At 42.0% G+C, this 27,382-nt stretch overlaps 2 protein-coding genes across 4 annotated transcripts; one reads left to right on the top strand and one right to left on the bottom strand.

Annotated features, from left to right (window-relative positions):
* Positions 1–24,100, top strand: LOC137788476 (NEDD4-like E3 ubiquitin-protein ligase WWP1). Of its 3 annotated transcripts, XR_011077747.1 has the most exons (26): positions 1–150; positions 4,340–4,396; positions 4,681–4,772; positions 4,934–5,072; positions 6,109–6,233; positions 6,630–6,782; positions 7,017–7,089; positions 10,946–11,127; positions 12,003–12,435; positions 12,643–12,738; positions 12,970–13,144; positions 15,097–15,151; positions 15,496–15,580; positions 16,706–16,834; positions 17,179–17,251; positions 17,360–17,431; positions 17,544–17,632; positions 17,837–17,996; positions 18,314–18,447; positions 18,709–18,849; positions 18,942–19,062; positions 19,279–19,383; positions 19,577–19,673; positions 19,792–19,864; positions 20,276–21,712; positions 23,657–24,097. XR_011077747.1 is itself a non-coding variant. In XM_068581286.1 (25 exons), the coding sequence occupies exons 3-25, from the start codon at positions 4,703–4,705 to the stop codon at positions 20,373–20,375; spliced, it is 2,880 nt and encodes a 959-aa protein (XP_068437387.1). In that variant the 5' UTR covers positions 1–150; positions 4,340–4,396; positions 4,681–4,702; the 3' UTR covers positions 20,376–24,100. The 3 variants fall into 3 exon arrangements, 2 of the variants coding, with proteins under 2 accessions (XP_068437387.1, XP_068437389.1); XM_068581286.1 differs by having other exon boundaries at positions 20,276–24,100; XM_068581288.1 differs by lacking the exon at positions 1–150 and adding an exon at positions 378–453 and having other exon boundaries at positions 20,276–24,100.
* Positions 23,065–27,060, bottom strand: rmdn1 (regulator of microtubule dynamics 1). Its single transcript, XM_068581289.1, has 10 exons — positions 26,857–27,060; positions 26,277–26,382; positions 25,917–26,001; positions 25,561–25,720; positions 25,041–25,130; positions 24,904–24,959; positions 24,404–24,491; positions 24,212–24,242; positions 23,918–24,051; positions 23,065–23,779 (listed from the first exon to the last, which is right to left on the bottom strand). Exons 1-10 carry the CDS (start codon positions 26,986–26,988, stop codon positions 23,738–23,740), a joined length of 924 nt encoding a protein of 307 aa, XP_068437390.1. The 5' UTR covers positions 26,989–27,060; the 3' UTR covers positions 23,065–23,737.
* Positions 27,061–27,382: the final 322 nt, after the last annotated feature.

Below are 27,382 nucleotides of genomic sequence, written 5' to 3'. Positions count from 1 at the left end.
CTGTGGACCGTGTGTTTTGCTGCTCAGAGGCTTCTGCACAGAGATGGCAAGACAACCGTAGCAGACTGGGGCCTATACGGTTGGGCTTTTTACCGACAACCGTAACGTAAGAGACGCAGAGAGCGGGAACGGAGCGGGACACCGGACGAGGTAAAAGCCTGCTGCTTGTGTCACCAAACCCATTGCGAACGAATTTGTCGTCATGTCACAAATTAAATCTCTCAAACATCCGACTAAACTGTCAGACCGACGTTAGCTCGATGATGGCGGACGACTAGCAAAGCGCCTTCGCGAGGCTAGACCCGTTAGCACGCCGGCTCGCGCCCGCAGTGGGAGAAGAGCTAACTTGTCTTAAGTTTGAGACGTTAGCTCGCTAAAGTAGCAGCGGGCTGTACGGCGAAAGATTCAACAAACACAGTGGCAATGTCCATTGTGTGAGGATATACCCACCTGGTAAGCTCGTTAGATATTGCAAGGGCAATTCGAGGGACAGTCGGCTATCGGGAAGCTTGTAACTGAAACAAATGACACTAAAAACAGGGTTTCTTCCAGTGGCTAGCTGGTTAGCTTATTGATAGCGGGCTAGCTGACTTTAGCTTTTCGTTGCAGACCGCTGCTAGTGGACCTGGATGCACGTCCTTATCTGACAGATACGGTTAACGCGATGTGAAACGTCCGGGGCAAGTATGAGATGACCAAACACTGTCTCCGATGTCATAGACTACTAGGTTACTTGGAGAGCATTGTGCCGGGTGTCTGGTAAATTACTCTTACTTAGGTTAGCGTTAACGTTAGCATTTTAGTAGATTATCAGAAGTTAGCCGACGTTCGTTAACCATGTCGGAGTTTGTGTGTGATGATCCATGTTTGGAATAACCAGGCTTCAATAGCTCAACGTTGCAATTTTATTGTAGTTTTTAAGTGATAGCAATATGCTGATGTATTATCCAACACCCACAGTATTGTTTACTGAACGTTGTTATCAGAAAAGAAAAGAAAAACAGTGGGTACCTCTAACTTTTACGTGTCACCATTTGTTGTCAACAAGGTGCTTCTTTGATTATGAACGATACCTGACTTAAGAAACGCCAACCTAGGCCTGACTTGAGGCATACTGCTGTTTTAACACGGTGTTTTAACATGTCAGTAGTGCTTCCTTTTATTAATACTGAACAAGAACAAGTACAACACACTGAAACAGTCGTTGGCCAAGACGCAGTATTTTGAGCCCAATATGATACAGGATATGAACTCGGGGCCCAGCTAAGATCTGATGGGAATCGCTATCAATGAAGTTTAGGCCCAATGATTTGACTTTTATTTGTTTCAGTGGCTGATCAGGATTTCCTTGGCTATTGTATTCCAGAATCATTAGTGAGTGTCTTGCTGTTTTCCAGCTATAAACAGTGGTTTGACAGCTCAGGTTGTCGCATGTATATTAGTTATTATACAATAGTAGGGAATTAATCTCAGGAAGCTGTCACTTGAGCAGCAACTTTTGCTGGTTCTGAAATATACTTGTTTGTGTCTCGCTCTCGCTCTCTCTCACACACATTGACCTTTGAAAAGCAGCTGAGGGGCAGGAGTTGTAGACTGCCGTCAATGCATGCAGCGAGTGTGTCATGCCAACATGAAGAAAAGAATAATTTACTGGGTTTCCTATTGAGTATGTTGAGATAAAGTAGAACTAGGTTAAAGATTTCTATTCACTTAGTGCTTGAACAGCGTTTTCTATATGTAGGGAATTGCAAGCCTAATAGCTGTCTCATTACTGAAAATGCAATTATTTTTAATTTGGGGTGCCTGGTTCTCAGTAAATTGGACAGATCACAACCTCTGGCAGGTGTAAATTAAGCTTCTCCTGTGTCCTGTTAATATGACAATATATTCTGAATGTAGTTTATAGATAACATTTGTTTTCATTTTGAGCTATATAGAAAATGGAAGAACAAGACTAGAGTTGGTTATGGCTTAGTTTTGTACTGACTTATTCTTGCCCTGTTTGTTGAGCTGTGCAGAGTGCTTGAAGGGAGACTTCAGTGCTGTTCATGTAAGCAAACACCCCCCTGACATCACGGTCAGATGTATTCCAATGCAGGCAACTTTGTGAGAGACCGTGTATGTGGGCATGATGTCCATGTTGGTGTGGAAGTTGTTCTGTGTGAAATTAGAGAACCTTAATATCAGGCTTCGTACAAAGTCTTGAACAATTGGAAAGCTCTTTATTTTTACCACCATATTCTCAAGGTTAGGAACGTGCTTGAATTTAAATATAGTCTTTAAAAAGGGGTTTTCAACATAATCTTGTGTTTATTCACACAATCACTTATGTAAGCCAACAATCTTTAAGTGTTTGAAATCAAAAGCTCCATCTTCATATTTGTTGTCTTCTGGACTGAAAGTTAATGTTTTTTTTAAACTTTATTGTCCATATGAGAGGGGTTTGGAGCCAGTCAAAGTGTTTTTGGTTATTTATTTGTCAAGACCTTTTGAAAGGGAAGGCAGATGACTGCTGGACTCTGCCATTTCCATCCTTTATCCCCCTAGTTGTTTTTTCCCTGATACAGTTGTTAACTGCCTGCTGTGGATGGAGGGCTTAATTTATTCCTGATCGTTTTGAGGAGTTATCTTACTCAGTGATTTACTCAGTGGTGTATTTCAGTGTTTCTTGGGTCCCGTTTTGTGTCTCCTATCGCTGATTTATAAATCAAAATTAGTTAAAAATAAACCAAAACTAGGATTTTTTTTAACTTTTGAAACATTAAGTGCTATGTGTGTTTCTGGAAGATTTATCAGGGTTTATGACATTTATAGTAATACATATTCTAAAAGTTAAACTTTAACTTGGATTCGTAGCTTTTTTAAAAAAAATTGCTGATTAACCTGCAGATCACTAGTGAACTCACTTGGTATGAAACTTTGAGAATAGTAAGATGGCCGACTTATTTTTACATGACACTGTGTTGCTGATTTTGTTTGTGTCTCTCTGCCCTGTAATCTGCACATTGATCAGTTCATTCAGGCACGGACTGACCTTGACTTTTAATTGAGTTCCTTCTAAGCTGCTTAAAATGTGCCTGCTCCAAATTGTGGTCTATATTGGGTGATCAACCAGCCTATGTGACAACCTGATGCTGCGATAATTTAATCATATCAAAAAACGCTTGGTCAAAATTAGACCCTTGGTACAAGATCAGGAAGCAGTGGGTGTAGTGACTTCTGGAGCTTGGACCTTTAAAGGACTTCGTCTGGTTGGAGAAGGCAAGCATGCCTGAACGTGGTGATCAGGGTTATGTTATGTCACTGCTGACAAAAGACTTAGACAATTCCCCAAGAAAGACATATTCAGGATTTATTTGATCGGTCTTGAGATCAATTGTAATAGATTGAAAGGCTATATAGAATTTAAAACTATACATTTCAAAGAACCCCTTTTTTTTACAACGTGCCTCTTAATGTTGTAGTTTAATCACAATAATGTAGTCGTGTAATCATATCGATAGTGTAATTGGTGTTGAGAGTCAACATTTAGGGGGACTTTGTTGATGATCAATTTTTTTTCAGCACTGCAGGGAAAATAACACATTTGTATTGGCTCATTTGATATGAGAATTTGAAAGTGTAAGGCACGAATCGCAAACGACAACTACTCATTAGCATGCAAGGTCATCGATCAATACCCCACCGTACCAAAAAAGTGTGCGGCAAAATAATGAACTCATTTGATCCAGTGTGAAAGTTGGTAGCACCAACCTGCGGAAACGTTGATCCAGAGCCCTGTGTTTCTTCTAATTTATTGAACTTTGCGCTGTTTCATTAACATTAATGTGACGATGTTCATTTCATGTTTGATCTTAGCCAGATTCACACTGACAGAATCTTACAAAAACAATTGCTAGCACATTTACAGATTGAAGTACACGTCTAAAAACATGGTGCATAGTGACTGAAGTCAGTTCATTGCTGTGAGCGGAGAAGTCAGGTTTGTGGTTGACCACTGCTGAGACGAGAATAAGAACAGTTGTAGATGTGAACGATAGTCAGTTGTTTTGAGTGCAAGTGGCAATTTTGCTCTTAAAGAATTTTACACCAGATCAAGTTACTTTTATTTATACTTTTTTATTATTAGTATAGTGTGACAGTAAAAAAAAAAAATCACACGGGCTTTTCACAGTGTCCCATTTATTCCTCCATGATAACAGTTATGTCATATGTTATGAGATGTACACATACAAAGTATTAAATTGGCGTCTTAATCCAAGGTCCTATTTTGAATGGCTGAAGTATACAGCAGCTGGTCTCAGCCTTGTACTAAACAAAATGCTCTTTTCTGTTTCAGAGGAACCATGGGACACAGAGTGGGCTGAACCAGAGGGTCTAGCAACACACACCAATTGTGAGTATGAAATGTGTTTCCAGCATTATAATTACAACATTACAGAAGGTAAATAATAATTACACAAAATGTTGAACAATATGAACAGCTAAAACCTGGTGAAACATTGACCACAGACCTCAACAAAAGGTTCAGACTATGCAGCAGCAGCTTCTACGACTCCTCAACTGTATTTTTATTGGAACCCTGCCAAGCTCACTTGTTTCTTATTTTTGATTTTACTGGCTGTACATCTTATGTGTTTGATGTTTGCTTCATCGGTCTGTGTGTGTATGAATTTAAAGGTCTCCCACTGTGGTGTATGACATGGCCACGGCTTCTTCTAGAGCCGAGTCTAGCCATAACCACAGAGGAACATCGCAGCTCCATGCCATTGGTGAGTCCAAGCACGCGAGAAACTAAAAAAACGCAGGAGTGGCAGAGAGCTCACACCTTGCATTGTGTGTCTGAATATCAGAATTACACTGTCAACCTTATACTGAAAAAGTGAAAGGAAATAAAACACTTGTCTCATTAACCCATTCATGTACCCACCAGTTTCCTGTGCCAAAATCAAGAGGAAGAAAAGCCTGTTTGGGACTTCCATCTATGTGGAGGTGACAGCGGAGGGGGAGTCGCGGCGCACAACAAAGTCCAACAGCTCCTCGAGTCCTAAATGGGATGAGAGGCTCACTCTGTAAGAAATGACCGTTTGCCTCCTGTGTTTATCTGACAGTCTGTGCCTGTATGCATCTTAGCATGTGATATCCACAACTTCCTGTTCACAGTGTATTAAGTCGGGTGGGATACAGAACAACTCTTGAATCCACTTAATTATATGAAGAAGATAAAATCATCGACAGAGTAGGCATCTGTCTTCTATTGAGGGGAGTTCCTCAAACAGAAAACGACCCATTCTCGTATGAAAAGCTGTTGTGAGGGAAAGATGAAGCAATAGTTCTGTTCTCCTTGGCTTTGGGGCACCCCTTTGAGGTCCATGCGTCTAACAGTGGGTACCTTATCTAACAAATATAAGTGCTGTTTGTTCATCTGAAAAATTATTTGGAAAAAAAAATGCTGAGACTTTTACAGTTCTTGCTTCCTAATAGCCCAGCTAAATGCCAGAGGCATGTCATTGCAAATACTAATTGTCTTGATTGGGTAATTATTGCGAAGAAGACAGAGTGGTGCTGTCTGTGTCATCCTGTGTTGAACCATGGCTGTTTCGCAAGCCGTTATGAATCCTGCATATTGACGTCCTGGTTACGATTCTAGATGTTTCTCTTTAGGCTGAAGTGCTCAACCGTGAATACAACGACTGTGCTGTGTGGTGTTCATTTTGTGTAAGCACAGAAAACGCAAGGAAGCAGCCGAGTACATCAGTCGCTAAGCCTGCAGCAAGGCTTTTGAGAAACATCGAAATAATTGTTGCTTTCTTTGTCGTTGTTTCTCTTTTTCGAGGAGGAACGGATACTGAAAGTAGATGCAGAGGTTGTGAATGGAGATTTTATGTATTAGACATACTTCACCATGTTCGTCTCTTTGCTCTCCACATTTAAATGTTTTGACTGGTCCCAAAACCTGACCAAAAATAAAAGGCCCTCCTGATGGAGCACACTAGCACTAAACGCATATAATTTGACTGTCCTTTTTGTGTGTGTGAGATTTGTGTTAAACATTGTAATAATTACATGTGTAATGCGTTTGTTTGTGTGTTCCTAACCTTTTTTTAGGAATGTAACACCGCACACCCAGGTGAATTTCAAAGTATGGAGTCACCACCCCCTGAAGGCAGACGCTCTGATGGGCAAAGCCACGCTGGACCTAATTCAAGCCTTGGAGCAGCATGACAGAAAATGTATGATTTTTAAAATGCAGAACCATGTTATATTACAATGTTGGGGGTGGGCTGTGTTTGTGTTTTAACATGTACGTTGTGTTGCAGTTAGACAGGAGACGCAGGAAGTACTATTTATTTAGACAAGCTTACATTACCACCGTGTGTTTTTAACTTTTATTTTCTTTTTGCTAAATACCTTTCTGCTCATCTCCTGATTTATAATGTGAATTATTGACGTTTGTGTTAATCAGAATCACCCTGACAACAGATGTATTGTTGAGGTTGCCTGATATCTGTTTTCAACATGAATGTTGTGAATTAACCGTGTCTCTGAAATTGTTTTGCTTTCTGCTCTTCTTGATGCGACTTTGTTGTAATGCCTCCTCCCACACGATCCCTGTTTTGCCTCTACAGTGGAGAATGTAAAGGAGGTGCTGAAACTGAGCGTGGAGCAGAAGGGAGCTCTGGTTCCTGCAGGCGAGCTGACTGTCTACCTAGATGGCCTGACTGTCACTGGCCAGGAAGAACTGGCACCACTTACCAACGGCAATGCAGCAAATGGCACCAGTGAGCTGAGTATTTATGTGTTTGGGGTGGGCGAGGCAGGGGGTTGCCAATTTTCATCATAATGTTTACCGGTGACGATCAACAATGAAGCAAAGCGAGAGAAATAGGCTGGTACACTATCATCTAATCCCTGTACAGTCACGCACTCACCACTTGTTCATTACATTAATTTAGTAAATGGACGCTTGCTCATCATTTCTGTTTGCTAAAATAGTTTTCTCCCATCCCCACTAGAAGTCCAACAGAATGGCGATGCCATCCACGAAAATGGAGACTCATCCTCTTCTTCCTCCAGGGCTGCTAACAGGTGAGTTAACGAGCATTTTGAGGTCATGGGGAAGATTCTGTCCACTTCACTTTCTCTTATATCAGTGGTTTTCAAACTTTTCCTGTCGAGCCCCCCTTTGATGATATAGGAACATTGTAATCCTGTTATAGCTGTAACAGACTTGCCATCAGGTTTGAACTTCATACCAGTCACAAATATGTCCATTTTGGTGTACATCGCTTCTTTCCTATCTCTTATCTTTTTCTCTTCCTGTGTCGCTCTGTTTCTTTCTCGCTCTCTCTTTGTGTCACTGTGTGTGTCTCTCTCTGGTTTTTCCATTCGTTGCTCTGTAACATGAGCCACTCTGGGGGGTATGGTTGGCACACAGTTGATTTATTTTAATTTTATTTGTATTTCTTCGGTTCAACCATACGATGTTTGTCTGTGTGTGGGTTGGTGATGAAGCTGCGCATCCCCCTAGGGAGCGTGCCCCCCAGTTTGGGAACAACTGCCTTATATGGTTGTTGGCCTGATGAGAAGAACTCCTTGAAAACAAGGAATGCTAACAGGCTGCAAAGAGTTATGTGCCAGCTTGGTTTCCCGACAATGTGTGCTCGAAGAACACATGCAGGCATATTTGGTCTGCATCTTGTCTGTCTGTCCTGCTTTTTCTCCTTGACTATGCCCTTCCTCTGCTTTAAGTACTCATGCTGCTGCTCTGGTGCCAGTCTTTCTTATTTGTCACACAGAAAAAGTCTCCTTTAGTAAGTGTAACTGGGCTTTTATGGAAAAGCCACTGAAGAAGCATATCTGCTCATCGCAACAGACGGGAGGTTGGCAGAGGGGTTTAGTAGGTTGTGGTTGCCTGGCTCTCCTCTGTATTGCAGTTCCTGAGAAGACTGCAAGACACAAACAGAGAGGTATATTAAACACTTGGTAGTGTTTCCCCTCCCTGGGAGTACCCAAAATATTTGAATACTCGGCCAGATCGGAAAGGTAGCCAGCTAAGGGATATTTGTGGTAATAAGACTTTTCCGTCCATCATTGTTGAATAAATAATGAAATCTTTAACGTGTGTTTATGAAAGCAAGACAATTACAATAACACAAACCCATTTTTTGGTTTCAACAAATTCAAGCATAATACAGATGATTATCTCTGGTAAATCTCAGGGAAAAACAACTTCTTTAAAAAACAAGAAGACCTTCAACATTTTTGATAGAATTATGCATGCATTTTTGGAATTTTTATATGTAGTGTCACCCTAAATGTGGCTGAAGCCGCCCTGCTTCTTCCCCTAAATGTGACTACAAGTAATATGCTATTTAGCTGGGAGACAAATCTTTGGGCCCTCTGCCCTTCTTGTTCTCTCTGTCTGTTTACTCGTCCTTAACGGTTGTAAGTCACTGTCATTCATGGGTGCCAACTGGCAGCCTTCACGCCGTTACTTCTCTTTCCTTTTTCTAGTCACCTCTTTCAACCTTCCCCTTTTTTATATTTAATTTTTTCTTTTAAAGCTTTTTATTTATTGAGCCTTACCGACCTTTCATTTCAGTTCGCTTGTGTTTCTACTTTTCCTGTAGAGCTTGAGGCACCAGGTCTCATAGTCTGTCAAAATATTTGATCCCGACCTGCCCCTCATGCTGGATACAGGAGCACAATGTTTCATTTGGTGTCAACTGTCTGCTCCACCTTATACCATTTCAGTAATTGCTACTTTGTCTTTGTACCACATTTTCTCCTCTGCATTTGATTGTCATGCTAAAACAACAAGTCCAGTTCCCTTTGAAGTATTTGTATTTAAATTATTGAAACATCAGTATATTGATACAAAATAAAATATTGACTCAAATTCCTTGTGAAAGTGTTGTCAGCCTTTGCCAAGCTCTATCATGAAAATGGCCAAAGATATAAATGGGCCTGATATGGTGAGAAATTAGTTGGCATCTCTTTCTGTGCTTTGCAGCTTACGTTGTGTATTCGGTATAGTAAGAGCTTTTGATGTGCGGATAGGCTGAGTAGTCAAATCAACATTCATCAGAGTCGTCCATTCTTCTTGGTTGCTAGCTAACTGGTCTGCTGGCTGTGAACTTGCCTCGACGAGGCCTGGACTTGAGTCATATGGCAGATTTTGTAATGGTCTTAGTGTGGGCTCGTCTGTGGCACCGTCTGAACTCTTCGGCCTTATAAAAGGGCCTCTTCAGTTGTGCCCATTACGTCACTGTGCAATCCTATTATGTCCTGTCCTTGCCCTCGCAGGACAATAGTCCCAGTGTCTCGAGTCAAGCCTTTTAAGGTTACAAGGATTACAAAGTTCATTTATTATCATTGTACAACAGTCCCATTCTGCTTCATAAGAAAACATGCAAAAAAACTAACAAAACTATGTTATGTGTGGAGGATGAATTTAAGACTCACAGCCTGAGGAAATGAGCTGCACTGATGGTACGGCAGCTGATGTTTCTGTAACACTTACCAGACAGCAGCAGGGTGAACACGCTGGGGTGGGTATTGTCTTTGCAAAGATCCTTTGGGCTCTTCACAGGCACCGGTTGTCACAAATATCACTGATTCTCAGTAGATGAGTATCAATAATGTTAAGTTGTTCTAATCGCCTGATGTAGATGTTTTTTCCAAAATCAACAATTGGCTTTTTGGTTTGACTGACGTGAAGCAGTAGTTTCTTCTCTGAGCGTCACACTGTAAAATTGTCTGTCTGTTTTCACTCTCTATGAAGTCTAATTGTTGTTTGTAATCTGGCCGATGCTCGTAGTGTCATCGACAAACTAGTTTCATCTGCAAGCCGGAGGTGGGGGAGCTCTGATGGGGTGTGTCTGCGAAGCCGAACTGCCTGGAGTCTGTTTGTGAGGAAGCCTTACAGAGTGAGATACTAAAGCCTATAGTGCTTGGTTTACCAATCGGTTTCATGGGGGAGATTGTGGTGAAGGCTGAGCTGAAATCAACAAACAACATTTGGATGTCGGTGTTGTTATTTTCAAGATGAGGGAGTGGAGGGCAATGGAGACAGCATCATCTGTAGATCTGTTAGTTTTGTTTACAAACTAGTGAGGGTCCAGGCTGGCTTGGATGTTGTGTTATATGTGTATTGTAGAGCCAGTTTGTCAAACCACTTCATCAGAATGGGATGAGAGCCACAGGGTGGTCGTCATTAAGACTGGACCCTGCAGACTTCTTCGGTACAGGGACGATGTTGCTGTCTTGAAGCAGGTGGGAACACTCTCCTGAGACTGCTATGTTGAACACGTCAGTGATGACATCAGTAAACTGATGGCACGTGTTTCTAGAGCACAAACAGGGAAGTTATCAGGCCCAGCAGCTTGACTGGCCCCCGCACACACTCACATTTGCTAATCTATAGACATACTTCATACTTCTCAGTTTATTATTTTGCCATCAGATTCATTACCGGAGACCCCTATGCCACTGGCCATTGCATTCAGTATCACAGATGGTCTGTCCTCTCTGGCACAGAGGTGTGATAAACACCTGTATCTGTTCATCCATAAACGCCTTATTGGACATTCACCTCCAAATATAACGTTTAAGCTGGACTAAAACACAGGACCCTGGTAATCTTCCACTCCTAACAGTCTTGTGGGTTTATTCTGAACTTATAAAACCTGCCTTTGCATTTGGTGCACATACACTGTGCATCAAACGCATGACATTGTCACTATCCCATGACAATTCAAGACGCTGATCTAAAATCCCTTTAACACTTGGTGTGTAAAAGTATGAATTACCAAACACAGTTTTTATTGTGTATACTAAATAGGTCTGGAATTTGTAAGGTGTAATGAAGGAATTGTTGCTTGTCTAGCTAGATTCAGATTTGATCTAACTATTTTGAATCCTGGTGTGTTTTCCCTTAAAGCACATTGAATGGTACAGACTTGGGCCCGAGGTCAAGTTCCTGTTCGGTCTCCAATGGTGTGGATGGACAGGAGCCTTCCAGCTCCTGCAGCGCTGCTCTTGGTCACGTTATCAACGGAGAGGCCACACCCAACTCCACGCCAGTCCACCAACCCTTAGACAGTGACACTGAGAGTAGGACGGGTGAGTTGGATTTTTGGTTTGCGTCTCACAGTGTGTGAATTTGTACGGTCTGTTTCTAACCGTTTTAATGCTTTGTTGTGGTTTTCCCAAGTGTCTCTTATGTCTTATGTCTCTTGCGAGTGGTAATGTCTTCACTTCAGAAATATTTCCTGGTTTATGTATGATAAACTATATTCTCATGTCAAGGATGGAGTAATTCAAATCAGAATCTGAGCATCTCAGTTAGACGTGTGCACATTTTCAGCAGGTATCCATTATGTTGCGCAGGCTGTGTTAACTTGGGGTTTAACTTGGTAAACAGAGTATAATAGTATATCCAGACTTATTAGTTGAGGCCTATAATCTGCTTCTTTTAGCACCTCTTTCAAAAACTCCCTGGAGAGATAAGCAAACTGAAAAGGAAAGCCGAGTACAGTGTACTGTGGAGAGCAGGCAGGGCACTAATAGCACATTGGCATCACTGAGCTAGGGTTGATGAGTGAGACGATCTTCTTTACACGGTACTTCAGACAGAACTAGCACGGTCGGTTTGAATTTATTAAAAATGTTGCTTTATCAAAATAATTGGTGTAATTTCTCTCATTCGTGGGGCCTCCGCTGCCTCACTCGAGTGACAAACTAACAGGTGACTTGAGAATTGTTTTTGTTGTGACTTCACTGTTTAATTTTTTATAGGCAGCAAATAGCCTTACCTTAACTTATATACATAGATAAATCACAAAGATAAAAGTTGATGAATGTTTTTGTGTAAGTTCTAAGATTACAAGACTAGCCATTTGAAAAAAGAGTATTCCCATGAGACACCACTTGGATGGATGAAGAGTTTAGTCCATGCACGTAAACAATATCATTGTCTTTCCCTGACTTGCCTCCAGTCAACGGGGAGTCCTGTGATGCTGCGCTTGAGCCATCGTCCGCTGCATCCAGTGATGCGCTGCCCTCTGCAGATGACCATGAGGACTGCAACCAAGAAGCCGCCCCGCCAGACCCTGACGCTGAACCGGATAGCACCCCTCAGACGCTGCCAACTTCCACACAGGCTCCAGCCTCCTCTTCTGCTGCTAAGCCTGCTGATAGCACTGCTGCTGCTTCCTCCACATTTGCCTCCCCGGCACAGGGGCCCAACACCATCACGACCTCCACATCATCATCGTCCTCCCCACCAGCTTTAGAAGAAGCAAATGCTTCAGGAGGAGGCGGTGGCGGCGACGGCGGTAGCAGTAGTAGCAGTGCAACTGTAACTGTGGATGGGGCCAAGCCCAGGCAGCAGGCCCCCAATGCTGGAGCCTCAGACCCTCTGCCGCCGGGGTAAAAGAAACACCACCAGCTGCATTTTCTGCATTCCCTGACTTTATGACATCACTTTTTTTTTCAAAAATATGGTTAAATTAATGGGTATTTATTTTATCTTAGAAATTGTCAAATATATTGTCTCCTAGTAAAACAGGGGGTGCCACATTATGATGAGACTCATATTTTACAAGGTTATTTATGTTATTAATGTTATTCTTTTAGGTGGGAGCAGCGTAAAGACCCACATGGGAGAACTTATTACGTAGACCACAACACCAGAACTACGACCTGGGAAAGACCACAGCCGCTACCACCAGGGTGAGTGTCTCTCTCATGCTCCCTATCGCTATCTATTCAGCGCTTCTCAGACATGGACTCTGTAGGTTAATTTGTACTTTTTAGCAGGAGCTTTTTGAATTTTTATTGGCCATAAGTCAGCTTCAAATATTAATTACAAAAGACACTGTTAATATATCTCTATTTTTTAGAACATGGGAAGTGTACTTTGTTTGAGGCTTTTATTGTGCCGTATCTCTGTCACTCTCCTAGTTGGGAGCGTAGAGTGGATGACCGGGGCCGGATCTATTATGTGGACCACAACACCCGCACTACCACATGGCAGCGTCCCACTATGGAATCAGTCCGCAATTTTGAGCAGTGGCAGAGCCAGCGCAGCCAGCTGCAGGGAGCTATGCACCAGTTTAACCAGCGATACCTCTACTCTGTAAGTCAATTCCCACCTTCACCTGTCCAATGCCCTCTTGTTCCATTAACCCACTTTTTAAAAAGAAAAAGATTTTCCACTTGTGAAGGTCATTTCTTTGTATTTTCCTGCCCACTCATTCAGTCTGTCAACTTTCTAACTTTTCTTGTTTGGGTTTCACTGTGGAATTCCTCCGTCATGAACAATACAACATTCCACATAATGATGATAATCAAGAAGGACATTTCCCTTAAGGGAGGTCACATTAGTGCATGCAAAGAAACCGTATGGCAAATTTGTCCTTCTTGTGTAAATTTGGTATACATTAACATTGCTGTCAGGGTCCCTTGAACTGAGGTCCGTTCAAATAGGTTGACTCATTTGCACTCTTTTTGCTTGACACTCTTTACAATTATGGACGCTGTGTCATTATGTAACGCATATTATTCAAAATATAGCTCCTTCGTTGATTTGTGATTCTTACTCTACAGTCTGATTTTGGTGACCAAAGATGCATGCTTCCAATCTTTAGATCTCACACCCAAAGAACTCATCTGACACTGGATCTATCCAAATTTGAGCTTTTAGAAGCTCGTCATGTTTTTACATGTGCATTTTACTCAAACGTTCCCGAGTACTTGCCCATTACTACAGAACACAGAGAAACCTATAAGGCGTAAACAAACCTGGCTCCTTAACTGCCGTCTTGTATGATCTTGAATAGTTAAATAGTTTTGAAAATATACATTATATAGTTGATAAATTGTTTTATGCATGTGTTCTCTGAAAACACGTTAAATCTTATTAAGACAAAAAAAACATTTAGATGAACGTTAACTGGCTCTTTTTTTTTAATTGGCAACCCAAATACATTCTCCTACAACCAAACAGTGGGCCTCAACACAGTCTTTGAGAGGGACTGATTGACAGCTCTGAAATGGCTCCATTGTCTTTTTAGAGCATTTAAGGCTGCCATTTAAAAAGATCAGATGTTTTAAATATGGTCCTTGAAATGGTTAGTATTTGTCTATGCATATGATAAATGATTTCAACTTTTGAAAGTTTTTATTTGTACATCAGTAATTGTTTTCTGTCCATTAGCCAGTGGAGACCTTTCCTACACCTACTTATGACTGCATTACCACTGTTCATCTCAACGCAGCTACATCAATGCAACTTTGGTAACTGTGAAAGCTGAAATGAAGCTTATTGTTATGTCCAACTTGAGCAAGTTTCAAGTAATGGCCAGTTCATTTTCCTACCACAGTAAAATCAATGGAAACCAGTGACTGCACTGAAGATAAAAAAGATGGGTCTGTAAAGGATTGGCCTCACTGAAAAGTGGATTGTAGAGTATAACAAAGAAAGTATTTTTTCACATCATGATATACATCTTTTTCTAACCTAATTGGTAAGGGTAAACAAGTCGATCAATATTTGTATCATGATGAGCTTAGAAATCAAAGTCCAGTTTCCGATGACGATTACAATTGATGAAACTTGAAAATCTTGTCCATCACCCTTCATGTAATGAGTCTCATCTCGCTCTCTGGGGGCATTTGTGTTGCATCCCCATTTATCGATACACAGCAACTTATTTGGCCTAAGGTGAGAACTACCTGGATATATACACCTCTGCCTGCCCTAATCTGGTAGGAGGGTCCTTCTACCAAATCTTTAATCTCAGCAGTGATGTCATCTTTACAGATGATTAGTTTACAGCACAAATCAATAGACAGCTGAGAAGTAAAGAACAGTTAACCAAGCACAGAGGCCTTCTTGCATGCCACATGGCAAAACTTGTTTTCGTTTGGAATATCTCCCATTTCCCTAAATCGCATCGTGGAGTTTTTATTTTATAATTTTCCTAAATTATTTTTTAACGTTTTTTTGATACATATACCTCTTTGGAATATTTACTCGTCAAATCTTTTTTTTAAATGGAAGTTTTTGTGTGCATCCCTCGTTTTCAGGCATCCATGATGTCGGCTGAGAACGATCCTCTCGGCCCGCTGCCTCCTGGTTGGGGTGAGTTCACATTCTTCTCAATACTGCACACGTTTTCACTCTGCGTCAGTATGTCCTGTTCTTTAACTGTGAGATCTACATCGCATCTGCAGTTCTTGCTGGTAAGACAAACCCAGAAATGTATATATAGATTTGCAGAAATGTTGCAAAATGAGTGTTAATACGAAAGCACAAATTCTGCTCGCTGTTCATGAAGGTCATGGATGGCAGCTAGTCGAAAATGTGCATGAGAACATAGCATGAGTCAGCACTGATAATCTGACATGTGTTGCCACATTTTGGGGCCCAGTGTTCATCCTGTCTTTTAAGATACTGATTCCTCTCTGCGTTTTTTTCAACTTTAGAGAGGCGCGTGGACTCCAATGACCGAGTGTACTTTGTCAACCATAGCACCAAGACAACGCAGTGGGAAGACCCCCGAACCCAAGGGTGAGCTCTTTTAAATATCATTTGTTTATGTGAAAGGTGAGCTCGAAGGTTAAAGGGTCTTTTCTGTCTCTGAGGTCTGTTAGTGATTTTACTGGCCTTGTTTGGACCAAAACAGAAGAAATACATTCTGTGATTTTCTCACAAATGACTGTGTATTGGCTGAAGTCCACTTTCTGTAAAAGTGTTGAAACATTTACCCAGTAAGACAGAAACCATTGATCCATAAAAACTCCCTGCTCCTCACTTGGGGATATGCAAGTCTTTGCTCTGAGCTAATGAACCTCAAACATCGGCCAACGCAAAAAAATCAATGTTATTTATTTTTTAAAGGTTTTGAATAAATATTCAGCGAGGAAAATGACGAGGTAGAAACTGTGGCATAGTGACCTCACTGTGTGTTTTGCTGGAGTGGAAGGAATTGTATGCTTTTCTGACCTGTTTCTAATGAAGAAGAGTAATTATAGTTAATCTACAAGAAAAATATATACACCAGTATACGCATAACTCTTTTTATTTTCTGCTCAATCCTTTCCCAACTACTATTGTTTTTTGATTTCTCGGGAGATCACGAGAAGCATATTCAAATCAGCATCCAAAATACCAGGGACTACCTTGCGCAACAATGTGACCTTTGACCTAAATCAATAGTCTAAGTGGTCACATCGAACTGCATCGCTCGAGGCATTTTGCTGGTGACTCGTCTCTAGCGACGGGTCCTGATGTGGGTAGCCACTTAGAAATCATTCTTAAAAGAAACAATTGTAATATTTTTTTGCACCACATGCCAGCAGGTTATAATATACGGGAGAAGAACAACCGATAAATAGTGTATATAATCATTAAAGCAAAATTCATTAATTCGCTACCATTATGATGGCAAAATCTGAGTGCTTCTCGTTTTGCAGGAGTGCCCTGAAGGCCTTGAGTTGGAAAAAATTCAACTCAGCGGGAATGTGCCTGACATCATTAGCGGTTTTCCCAATGAGGGTGACTTTTGCTGGAAGACCCGAGCTGTTTGAGATTAGCGACTGTAGTTACCATGATCTAAAAATAATTTATGTTAGGCGTTAGCACTCATTCCGCAGGAGCCATCCAAGAGTATAATTTGTCCTTGTGTGCGTGCAGGCTACAAAATGAAGATCCTCTTCCTGAAGGCTGGGAGATCCGGTACACGAGGGAAGGAGTTCGCTACTTTGTGGATCACAACACCCGAACAACCACTTTCAGCGACCCCCGCACCGGAAAGTCCTCTGTGTAAGAACACGTTTCAGAATAGTTTACTTTCTGTAATCTGCTTTTCTTGGGTGATTTTAACATACTTTTCAAGAAATTCAAAGAAGAAAGAAAATGGTTCCCACTGGCATTCATTTTTAATGGTTCTGATTCACGCAGGGATGTTCAGGGAATTTGATGAATTAACTGAAAGCCAGGAAATATTTCTAAATAACAACTTGATGAGACCCTACCAGAGCATATTTGTACTACATTTGCTTGTCATGGTATGGGGAAGATTTCTGACCCGTGTAGAATCCGTTGCATTGCATCCATCAGCTGGCGCTTGTTACGTTTTGACCTCTGAAATGTTTCTGCTCTATCAGCACCAAAGGCCCTCAGATTGCCTATGAGCGCAGCTTTCGCTGGAAGCTTGCCCATTTCCGCTACTTGTGCCAGGTAGGTGTTTTAATTCTCCTACTCCATAACTCTTTCGTTTTTTGCTTTCAGTTAATTGTCTTTTTTTGTCCCGATTGCATTAACGGGTTTTTCCTGATGTTTGCTCAGTCTAATGCTCTCCCTAGCCATGTGAAGATCACCGTCTCCAGACAGACGCTGTTTGAAGACTCTTTCCAGCAAGTAAGAGGGCTTTTCTACCGCAGTGCCAGTCTGAACCATTGTTGTACAGCACATGCAGTAATACGCCTTGTCCCATGTCATTTCGCTGATGTGTGTTTTCTCTGTTCATTAGATTATGGCCCTAAAGCCTTACGACTTGAGGAGGAGACTCTATGTTATCTTCAGAGGCGAGGAGGGTCTAGACTACGGTGGCTTAGCCCGGTAATATAGACAATAGAAATAGTTTAATGTCAATTTAAAAATGTTTCTGGCTTCTTTTGAAATGTGAGCAGCTATTAATCATATAAATCTCTTGTCTGTCCCCCTTCCTCTCTTCTCTCATTTCTGACTTTTTCTTACTTAATTTTGTTCCCATTTCTTTGATTCATCCCCCCTTCTCTTGTCTTTTTTCTTGTCGTTTTGCAGAGAGTGGTTCTTCTTGTTGTCCCATGAAGTGCTGAACCCCATGTACTGTCTGTTTGAGTATGCCGGCAAGAGCAACTACTGTCTGCAGATCAACCCAGCCTCTGCTATCAACCCGGACCACCTCTCCTACTTCTGCTTCATCGGCCGCTTCATCGCAATGGCAAGTTCAGCAGCTGCCCACAAAATGGAGAATATTCCTGATGACACCAACGCAAAAACATTAGAAATGGAACAAGCTCTTGATTTTAGTCGACATCTATTTGACGTAAAATGTCAAACGTTTATTAGCGTTGGAGCCAAAAGTAAATGTTGTTTTTCTATAAACACAAATACAAATTTGTCAAAGAAAAGCTTTTGACATAAATATACCAAGTAAATCTGTCAAGTGATCGATGTTTCACGATGGATAGACCATATTTTCTGATTGACCAACATAGTTAAAAGAATACATTTATTTTTATTTCTCTCCTTCTGCAGGCCCTTTTCCACGGCAAGTTTATCGACACAGGCTTCTCTCTGCCTTTCTACAAACGCATGCTGAACAAGAAGCTTATACTCAAAGACCTGGAATCCATCGACCCAGAGTTCTACAACTCGCTTATATGGATAAGGTAATTTGTGTTTTACCCTGCACAGCCTTCAGAATTTATACATGAAAATGAATTTTAAATGATCCCATTACTGTCAAGCATTTGATAGTGAGAAGACAGTTTTGTTGTCAAAAGGGCTTTAAGGCCCTTTTGATGCTGGAGGCTCGGCCAGGGTTTGCTTTCTTTAATACGACGGGCTGAAAACCTAGAGATCTTTTTGCAACAATGAGCCGATCAGCCTTGACTCTGCTGTGGCACCAACACAATCTCGTCTGTCCTCAGGGACAACAACATTGAAGAGTGCGGTCTGGAGATGTACTTCTCAGTGGACATGGAGATCCTGGGGAAGATCACCTCTCATGATCTCAAACCTGATGGCACCAACGTTCTCGTCACTGAGGAGAACAAGGAGGAGTATATCAGGTTCAGTATAACTTCTGTCTCATCACAATGCTATTTATATATGATATTATTATTTTTCTTACTAACAAAGTACATTTGTGCAATGCTTTTAGTCTGATGGCAGAGTGGAGGTTCTCCCGCGGGGTGGAGGGTCAGACCAAAGCTTTCCTGGACGGCTTCAACGAGGTGGTCCCACTTCAGTGGCTCCAGTACTTTGATGAAAAGGAGCTCGAGGTGAGCACTGTAGCCTGATGCTGGTGCCGTGACGAGCTGGCTGTGCAGTTAATGACCTGTGGTGTCATGTTTCTAGTGTGTGTTTCCAAGAGCCTACTCAACTTCTCAGAGCTTTAATCATTACTTAATGTGTGGAGAAAGATCACTCTTTTTCTGTGAGACTTTTCTGTACTTGTATTTGTCCTTTATTTCCTTGTTTGTGTGTGTTCGACGCAGGTGATGCTCTGTGGAATGCAGGAGGTAGACCTCCAGGACTGGCAAAGAAACACGGTGTACCGCCACTACACAAGGAACAGCAAACAAATCATCTGGTTTTGGCAGGTACAGTCTTTCTCTCTCACACACACACACACACACACACAGCTTATAGAAACACTGTGTTTCTGCTCCCTTCCATTGTTAACAGAGCAATCGTGCGTTTACAATGGGAGGGAGCAGAAGATTCACAGGGTGTTGCACATTGCATGGTTTGCACAGAGCGATTAAAAGTCAAATCACACTTTCTCCCCTGAAGCTGGTGAAAGAAGTGGACAACGAAGTGCGACTGCGGCTCATGCAGTTTGTCACCGGAACCTGCCGACTTCCTCTGGGCGGCTTTGCTGAGCTCATGGGTCAGTGACAGACGCACAAACAGTAACACATTTATGAAATAATCATTCTGAAACCAAGAGCTATGGACACACACGTGTCTTCTTTTCCCGCCACAATGTCTCCTCTTTTGTATTGCAGGGAGTAACGGGCCCCAGAAGTTCTGCATTGAGAAGGTGGGGAAGGACACTTGGCTTCCTCGGAGCCACACATGGTGAGTGGAGTGCTCGACCTCTGATTCAGGATTCCTCCCTCACGTAGATCAGATGCTCCGGACGTCACTCAGTTTTAAGTCAAGTGTGATGCGCTGTTCCTCGCGTGGTGTTTTACACTTTATTCTTGATGAGTTTTGCCATCATATTCCAATCACTGCCACTTGAAAATTGAATCACAGCAGCCGTAATTGACTTAGCTGTTAATATTAGGATGTAATCAACAGGCACACGCAGTCTTTCCAGTATTTGAAAGAAATGGAGCTGCTGCTTTGTTATCTTTTATGAATATGTTCTATCACATCACAAGCAAAGAAAACATTGAGTGTACTCGAACACTGTTTTAGACGTAGCTCATGTTTCAGGAAGCATCGGATCCTTTCCACTGATCTGTCGTCCTTGTCTGTCCTCAGCTTCAACCGGCTGGACTTGCCTCCTTACAAGAGTTTCGACCAGCTGAAAGAGAAGCTGCTCTTTGCCATCGAGGAAACAGAAGGATTTGGCCAAGAATAGGCGGAGGAGTCCTCTTGCATTTCTCTCCCTCCCCCGCCGCTGTCTATTCAGCCGAGTTAAACAAACAACAACAAAAATAATTGCACAAGATAACCACCAATGTATATAAGCTATTTTGTCATTTAAAACCAAATCTTAATTTGCAGCATCGTTTTTGCCGCAATCCTGTTCCCCAGCCCTTAAATATAATGATACCCCATCATGAAATATGCAAGCATTTCAGCATTTCTGCTCCTCTGTTTAAAACAGAAACTCATGGATATCTTTTAAATGTCCTCCCCACTGCTGACTGGCTTTTTAAAAGAGACTGAAAGTGTTTTTGAGAGGATTTTTATAGTTGGAGCGCAATCTTCTTTTTAAAGCTCTAGTTCTATAGAGCTACCAAATGGCAAGAGTGGTTTTGGGATCTGGTGCCTGAATATAATTTTCCCCCCGTTGGACTCATAGTAATTGTTGCAGTTTTTGCGTGCTTGCATGGCAGCCTCTGGAGATGAGAAGACTCCTGTGACCACCCTCTACCACCACCGACACTAAACACACACAAAGACACAACCCTCTCTACATCTGGAGTCAGAAGCATCATCCGGTCATTCCTGGGATGAAGTCGTGAAGATAACAAAAGGCACATGATGAATCAAGAAAAGGACTCTAAATCGCAGAACTCGACTCGGTTCTCGTTTTGTCTTTTTTGAAGTGTCCTGTGAAGCCACTGTGGTTTTTAAAGCAACAGCCATGATGATGCTTACTTGATAACATACAGATCACATTGACTTAAACCCCTCGGTTATCACAAGCAACAAATCCCCCCTACAGGGCATCTTGTAATTAATGTCATATGATGAGAGGTCTGATATTTGGCCATCTTGTGTCGTAATTAGGTCCAAAAGACAATTTGTTTCACTTATCACCATTAATTAATTACAACACAAGCCTATGAGACATAACAACCCAAACATTATTGCAAAATGGAAGTACATTTTAAATAAAAAAAAATTGAAAAAAATGGTCAGTGTCATAAAGGAGACGGGCACTGGACGAAAAAAAAAGTATCAAATTTCATGTCTTGAAAGCAACATATATAAATATTGCATGCAGGCAGCAGAGTGGAAACTGTCCAATTTAAAAAAAATAAGCATTAGAACACGTTTAGTGGTTGATAGGTCTACTAGAGGTGTGAGAACATTACTATTCGGTCACATGAAGTGTGTCTCTGCTGTTTGTCTGCGCAGTCAGCAGCAGGACGGGACTGAAGCCACAAGATGAGCTTCAGGCCTCTTCAGGTCATCATCCGGTTTACTCGGCCCGAGGTCAAGCTCCGTCTCAGGTTTTGTGCTGAGGTAAGAGAGCCTTAGTTTAATAAAAGAAAATACATAAATGCATGAGTCTGTAAACCAGTAAGGATACAGAAAAATTATAAACTAACGGTTCGCTGACAAAAAAAATGACACAGACCAAACACTGCGTGGAGACTGACGCAGCATTGCAGTGCTACATGTTTTTTTGTTTTGCCCCCCCTTCGCCCTCTCTCTCTCTCCTTTAATGCTTCAGGGGGGGCACGCGTATAGTTTTTCAAAATGTCACGTCTTAACTCCACTGTGTCTAAACTCTGGTGCTTATTCTTTTGGTCCGCGGTCTGAACTCAGCTCTGGCAGTGGCAGGCCATCCTCATCGTTTCCTCTAGCATTGTGGGTATTTTTTTATTTTATTTTTTTCTCAGGCCACTGCAAACAGCAGAAAGCCGTTTCAGACTTTTTCTCGAAGGGGCGTGCGGACCCTCGAGCCGTCAGTCATGTATATAACATGTATTCAGCCGTCCCTGAGGAGGAGCTGGAAGGAGGGACGGTCGTATGAAGAAGAAAAAAACCATTTACTGTAGCGAAAGGAGCCGACTTTTTAAAGAGTCAACACTGCATAACTCTGTGCTTCCTTTTGAAACAGAAACCTGTAATCAAAGAAAAAAATCAACTGTGTATGTGAATATCCATTGTATAAAGATAATGAAAGTAAATAAAGTACTTAAATATTATAATTAATCACACAGAGCCACCGCTCAATTGATGGAAATCTGCGATGCCTTTTTTTTTTTTGTTCTTATCCTAAATAGACGGGACGTTTCGGGAGTCACCCTCGTAGCCAGTGACACGGGTGTATTCTCTCTAAAGCGACGCGGATTCACGAGACTGTCTAATCGTTTCAGGCCACCCGAAACACATCCGAACTGTAACATATCGCGTGTAGATACACACTGTAAACACCAACCACACTGTACAGAATGCCCCTTTACTGAAGACGATGTGTATAGGAGATTCATTTTTAATCTGCTTTCACCCATCTTCAAAAATGAAAAGATAGAAATAAGTGGATAAACCCCTCCATGACCACGCGCTTCCTTGTGTTGTGTGATTATCGGGAGGGGAGGGTGAGAGGCCTTCTGCTCAGGATTCACAACGAAACTGTTGGCAATTCTTATTCTTTTCTACAAGGAAAATAAAACGCTGTGCTTTTGGTTCATCTGTTTTGATTGGGTCCTGCCTGTGGAAAAAAAGACCATATTTAATAAATATCTGACCATCTTTACAGCTGGTTTGACTTTATTTACACTACTCTTTTTTTTTTACTGGCGGCATGAAATCCCCTCCTTGCCAACGAAGAACGAGCATCAATAAAGTGCTGAAGACCAAACCCACAGTTAGTATTTACGTTGGTCTCGTTAAACCAGTTGGCCCGATGCTATTGAAGGAGCAGCAACCATTATTAAAGATTTGATTTATTCTCATCTTAAAAAATAAAACAAAGGAAATAAAAACCACAGTAGAAGCGTGTACTTGAATAGAGCTAACGTTTAATTTGAGAAACTATCCGTCGGTGTGAATTGCTGACATATAGATCGGGTTTGGGAATGGAAGATGTTACATTTCTTTAATTTAAACAAACAACTTCTCAGAAATGGTCATTTACAATATGCAACTTTTCACCACAAAGCGCTGCACGCTTCACTGTCCCACATTCGTCTTGACCACGTCTCGGACATTTTTAGTGTGCAAATCTGATTTTTTTTTTAAAGTGACCACGTTCAGGTATTTTATTTTTTTCAAACAGTCAGCCCAGCTAATAGCACGCGCTGAAGCCTTAAGCTAGATGTCAGAGAGAGGTCGGTGTAAGAGGAACTCCGGCATGATGAGATGCAGCGAGCAGATCGCCCACTACTTCAAATATCAAACGTTGCAGGTTCTTTTATGATTAACTGAATTATTCAACTAGTTCTACTGTATCGATTACAGAATCAGCTGGAAAAGTACATCCCTCAGGGAATTAACCGTCTCCGAAGGCGTCTGGTTCCACTCTGGTGACAATTACCGGGTTCATCCTAGTTTCTTCAAGAGGTCAACGGCCTCTCTGTGGACCTGCCAGGAGGAGTAAAATGAACCTATTAGGTATGCTCACATCAGCGCGGGGGATTCATGCGTCAGTCAAAAGCCATCATGGTGTTGTGTGGGCCAATCAGTGATGCTGAAACCCAATAAAACAGGAAGTGTGTGTACCTCTTTGTCTTCCAGCGTGTGGGCAGGATACTCTTTTGCTTTGGTCAGGAAGAGCAGCGCCTTCTCCTTGTCCTTCATGCCCATGTAGGTCTTCGCGACCATCAGCAGATTTTTACTGTAGAAGTTGGGATCGACTAACACATAGAACGTCACGTTAATTGAATGCATTTTACAAGCACAGTGCTTTTTTGTTTTTTACGATCAGAGAATCTGAGCTCGCAGCCAACAAGAGATGAGCAACTATTTTAGTACATGCGTCTGTGACTTTTAGTATTTCTTTCTCTTTTTTTTTACCTTCTTCAGCTTTCAGGAAGAATTTCAAAGCCTGAAAGGGACAGAAAAACAGGACTTAATCCAAATCTGAGAAAGTTTGTCTCTCAAAAATGTGACAAAACAGCTGTTGACGACAGCCTGAAGCTGTGTTCATAAGCAGCACGGTGTGCGGTTAGTCACCAAACAGCAGGAGAGGCTTCAGACAGAGCTCACCTCCTCGTATGTGGACTCGGGCGGTGAAGAAAAAATGACAGCCGCCACCTTGCGTTGGTACCAAGGCAGTTCAGCAAAAGCAAAGCACCTGAGAGAGAGAATACAGATGATGATGATAATATTTTAGAAGTATTGAGCACAACAGAACGTTTTTCAACATCTAGTAGCACACAAAGGGAAACGCAACAATATTGGCAAGAAGAGTTTTTTCTCCAAAACAGATACACTATTCTGTATTAATATTGGTAAATATTTGCATCTTTAAAAAAGTTGCCTATGCCACATTAAGAGCACTCATCCCTTTTCATTCTGTGGGCCTCATTATGTATTTGTTCTTTCTCTTCAGAGGAGTCTTTACACTCCCAACAACTTCCCCCTTCTTTAGTGCGTTTGTGTCCATGTCTGACTTTAATGTGTAATAAATGTTCATATGATGAAGCAGCTGTATTGGAACAAAATGTCACAGCTATGGTTTGTTACAGTAAAAAATAAAGACTCACCAGTGACCCAAAATATGAAAGGACGTGGCATCTTTTGGATTGAGTTCAACAGCTCTCTAAGGGGAAAAGCAACACGTTTCACTTCCATTCACCTCGTAAACGTAGTTCAGTGATGATAAGACCCAAATGCCGCTCACCTCGAGATGTTCTCTGATGATGTATGAATTTCCAATTTTCACCTTGACTCCCTGGTAATCCCCGATGTCGCTGAGACACACTGCGTACCACTGAGTCAGGAGGGGGAGAACGTTGAGAGATCAATGTCTTTTTCTTTTCTTTTGCTTCACACTTTTTTAAAATAGAAATGTGTTGACAAACTTTGGCGACATGCTGCGGGTGCAAAGTGAATTTGTTTCACATGTTTGGATTGGTGCGGTGTGCCTTGTGCTGGGGTGGTCTGTGTTTGTGTGTTTTAATATTTTTCCATTGATGGTTTTGAGCGTTATTTGCAGGAGGTTTATGACTATTCATATTTGGTTGGTTTTCTTGCCGTTAAATGATGGAGGAACGCTTGATTTGTTGTTTGTTAAATGTGTCTGAATAATTCCACGAGGGATGGACCATGTTAATGACCACACACCGATATCAAATGTGTATTATATTATAATTGTATTATTATAAAAGTAGAGCCTTCTCAGTAGGGAACCAGGCTCTCACTTTGTGCGCCGCAAAACACTTCTCATCCTTCTCCAGGGCCTTCTGTGCATATTCGAAACCCTCGAACGCCAGTTGCTTCTTCTGTTCGCCCCCCGTGTTGGGCAGCACGGAGAGGTCACGAGAGGCCCGCGCCAGCCTCCACAGGAACTCAGCCTCATTACTGGATGGACAGGAACACAAAAAAACACACAACTTCAACTTATAATGTGCATTTTAAACCATTTACTTTGGGAGCTCTGTGGTCAGTGATGCAAAAATAAGAAAATATCAAATACAATCTACCAAAACAGGGTACATTTCAATAGTTCTGGTGGGAAGAGGAGGCGAGACGGTGAGAGCCTGAACCTTCTCCTCACCTGTCCTTGTGCTGCAGCAGCAGCTGGTACAGCTTCTCCGTCTCTCCGCAGCTGTACAGGTAGTCCGCCTGCTCCAACACCTGATCTGCGCAGGCGCACAACAGCAAATTCAGCCAGAAACGCTCACCAGCCTGAACGTACACTCCCCCCCCCCCCTTTTTTTTGTGTTTTTTTTTTACAGTGCTCAGCTTTGGTTGACCTCAGGTGACCCTATAAGCAGCGTCGGGTCAACATCGGGTTATTGCACTCGGTCACATTCAATGACATTTTAGACTCGGATTGACATATTCTGCGCCTTCTAAATCCCTGAAAAACATGTGTGTTTGTTTTTGTCCCATTTATCTGTGGGATATGACCTACCTTTTTCTAGAGCATATAGCACGGTTGAACTCTGCACTCTGTGATAAGCGTCCAACGTGAGGCAGGACAGCGCGGGGACACCCAGGAGGACAGCCGCTCCTCCGGCCTGTGTGCGCAACAAAGGCGAGGAGGGACGTGAAGACACACAACAGGGACCACATGCAATTACAGGGACGACTTCAGAGGGGAAGACGGTTCATTGCCGATGGCGATCATTTACAGTGATCAGCCTCAGCCACGACACTAAGCAGGATGTCAACATCGGGTTATTGCACTCATTCCACATTCAATGCAAAGGCTGCATTGAACTATTATCAGTTCAACTAATATGACATCATGCTCAATTATACACAGTCTTCCTTATAATGATCATCATCATCATATTAAACCTGTTACTTGCTCAGCACCTTTCTGGCATTTAAAGACCTGCTGCCCTTTCACCTACATTAGCGTATTAAACAATCGGGTCTACTGTCGCACTACTGTTCTTCCAAAGCCAGGAAGTTGGGTGAGATTAATTGCTTCGTGCAGGAAAGCAATACTGTCCGATGAGTACGAATAAAAAAGCAGAGGTATTCACGGTCAGAGCAGCACCAGTCCTTCTTAAAGTTGTCCAGTAGTTCCGGTTTGTCCCTCTGATCCGGACGCCTTTGGCACCGGGTGCTGACAGTAAAGTTCTGCTCACACATCGCCTCAGCACGATCCCAGCCATTGTGTCAAAGCCCGAACACTCAAAGATAAGAAAATACACTTGACATCGCAAACTTAAAGACTCGTCCTGAAACGCAAAACAGGACACATTCAAGAGCCCAGAACAGAAAGCTGTTGCAAAGGGGCCATAATTGGGTAAGGTTGTGTCTTCACGCACACTAAGGCATAGATTATATTCTATACACACGCACACAGTAACCTCAGTATGCTTTGTTGCATGTTACCACGCTGATTTTGTGTGTTTGTGTATTGAATAAATTCATTAATTTAATGACAAAGTAAACAGTTTACAAATGCATTTCAAGACTAAAATGCCGTAAACCAGTTTATTTTAATGGCAAAAAAATGTTTGAGGGCAAAACGTAATACAATAAATGTTCTGATGCCTCCTAGAT

This window comes from Clinocottus analis, unplaced genomic scaffold (assembly GCF_023055335.1).
Source record: "Clinocottus analis isolate CAN_PGR_092001 unplaced genomic scaffold, fCliAna1.0.p SCAF_18, whole genome shotgun sequence".
Taxonomy (NCBI): domain Eukaryota; kingdom Metazoa; phylum Chordata; class Actinopteri; order Perciformes; family Cottidae; genus Clinocottus; species Clinocottus analis.
This window is presented reverse-complemented; position numbering and strand designations above follow the sequence as displayed.

What these genes read in the sequence shown, in the direction of transcription:
- rmdn1 (XM_068581289.1), bottom strand. Translation starts at nt 26,988, where the DNA reads ATGGCTGGGATCGTGCTGAGGCGATGTGTGAGCAGAACTTTACTGTCA. An exon ending in GCTATATGCTCTAGAAAAAG is followed by an intron (nt 26,002 to 26,276) that starts GTAGGTCATATC and finishes GCGCCTGCGCAG; the next exon opens with ATCAGGTGTTGGAGCAGGCG. An exon ending in CTTCCTGAAAGCTGAAGAAG is followed by an intron (nt 24,052 to 24,211) that starts GTAAAAAAAAAG and finishes TCTATGTGTTAG; the next exon opens with TCGATCCCAACTTCTACAGT.
- LOC137788476 (XM_068581286.1), top strand. Translation starts at nt 4,703, where the DNA reads ATGGCCACGGCTTCTTCTAGAGCCGAGTCTAGCCATAACCACAGAGGA. An exon ending in ATCGCAGCTCCATGCCATTG is followed by an intron (nt 4,773 to 4,933) that starts GTGAGTCCAAGC and finishes TGTACCCACCAG; the next exon opens with TTTCCTGTGCCAAAATCAAG. An exon ending in CGGCTTTGCTGAGCTCATGG is followed by an intron (nt 19,674 to 19,791) that starts GTCAGTGACAGA and finishes TTTGTATTGCAG; the next exon opens with GGAGTAACGGGCCCCAGAAG.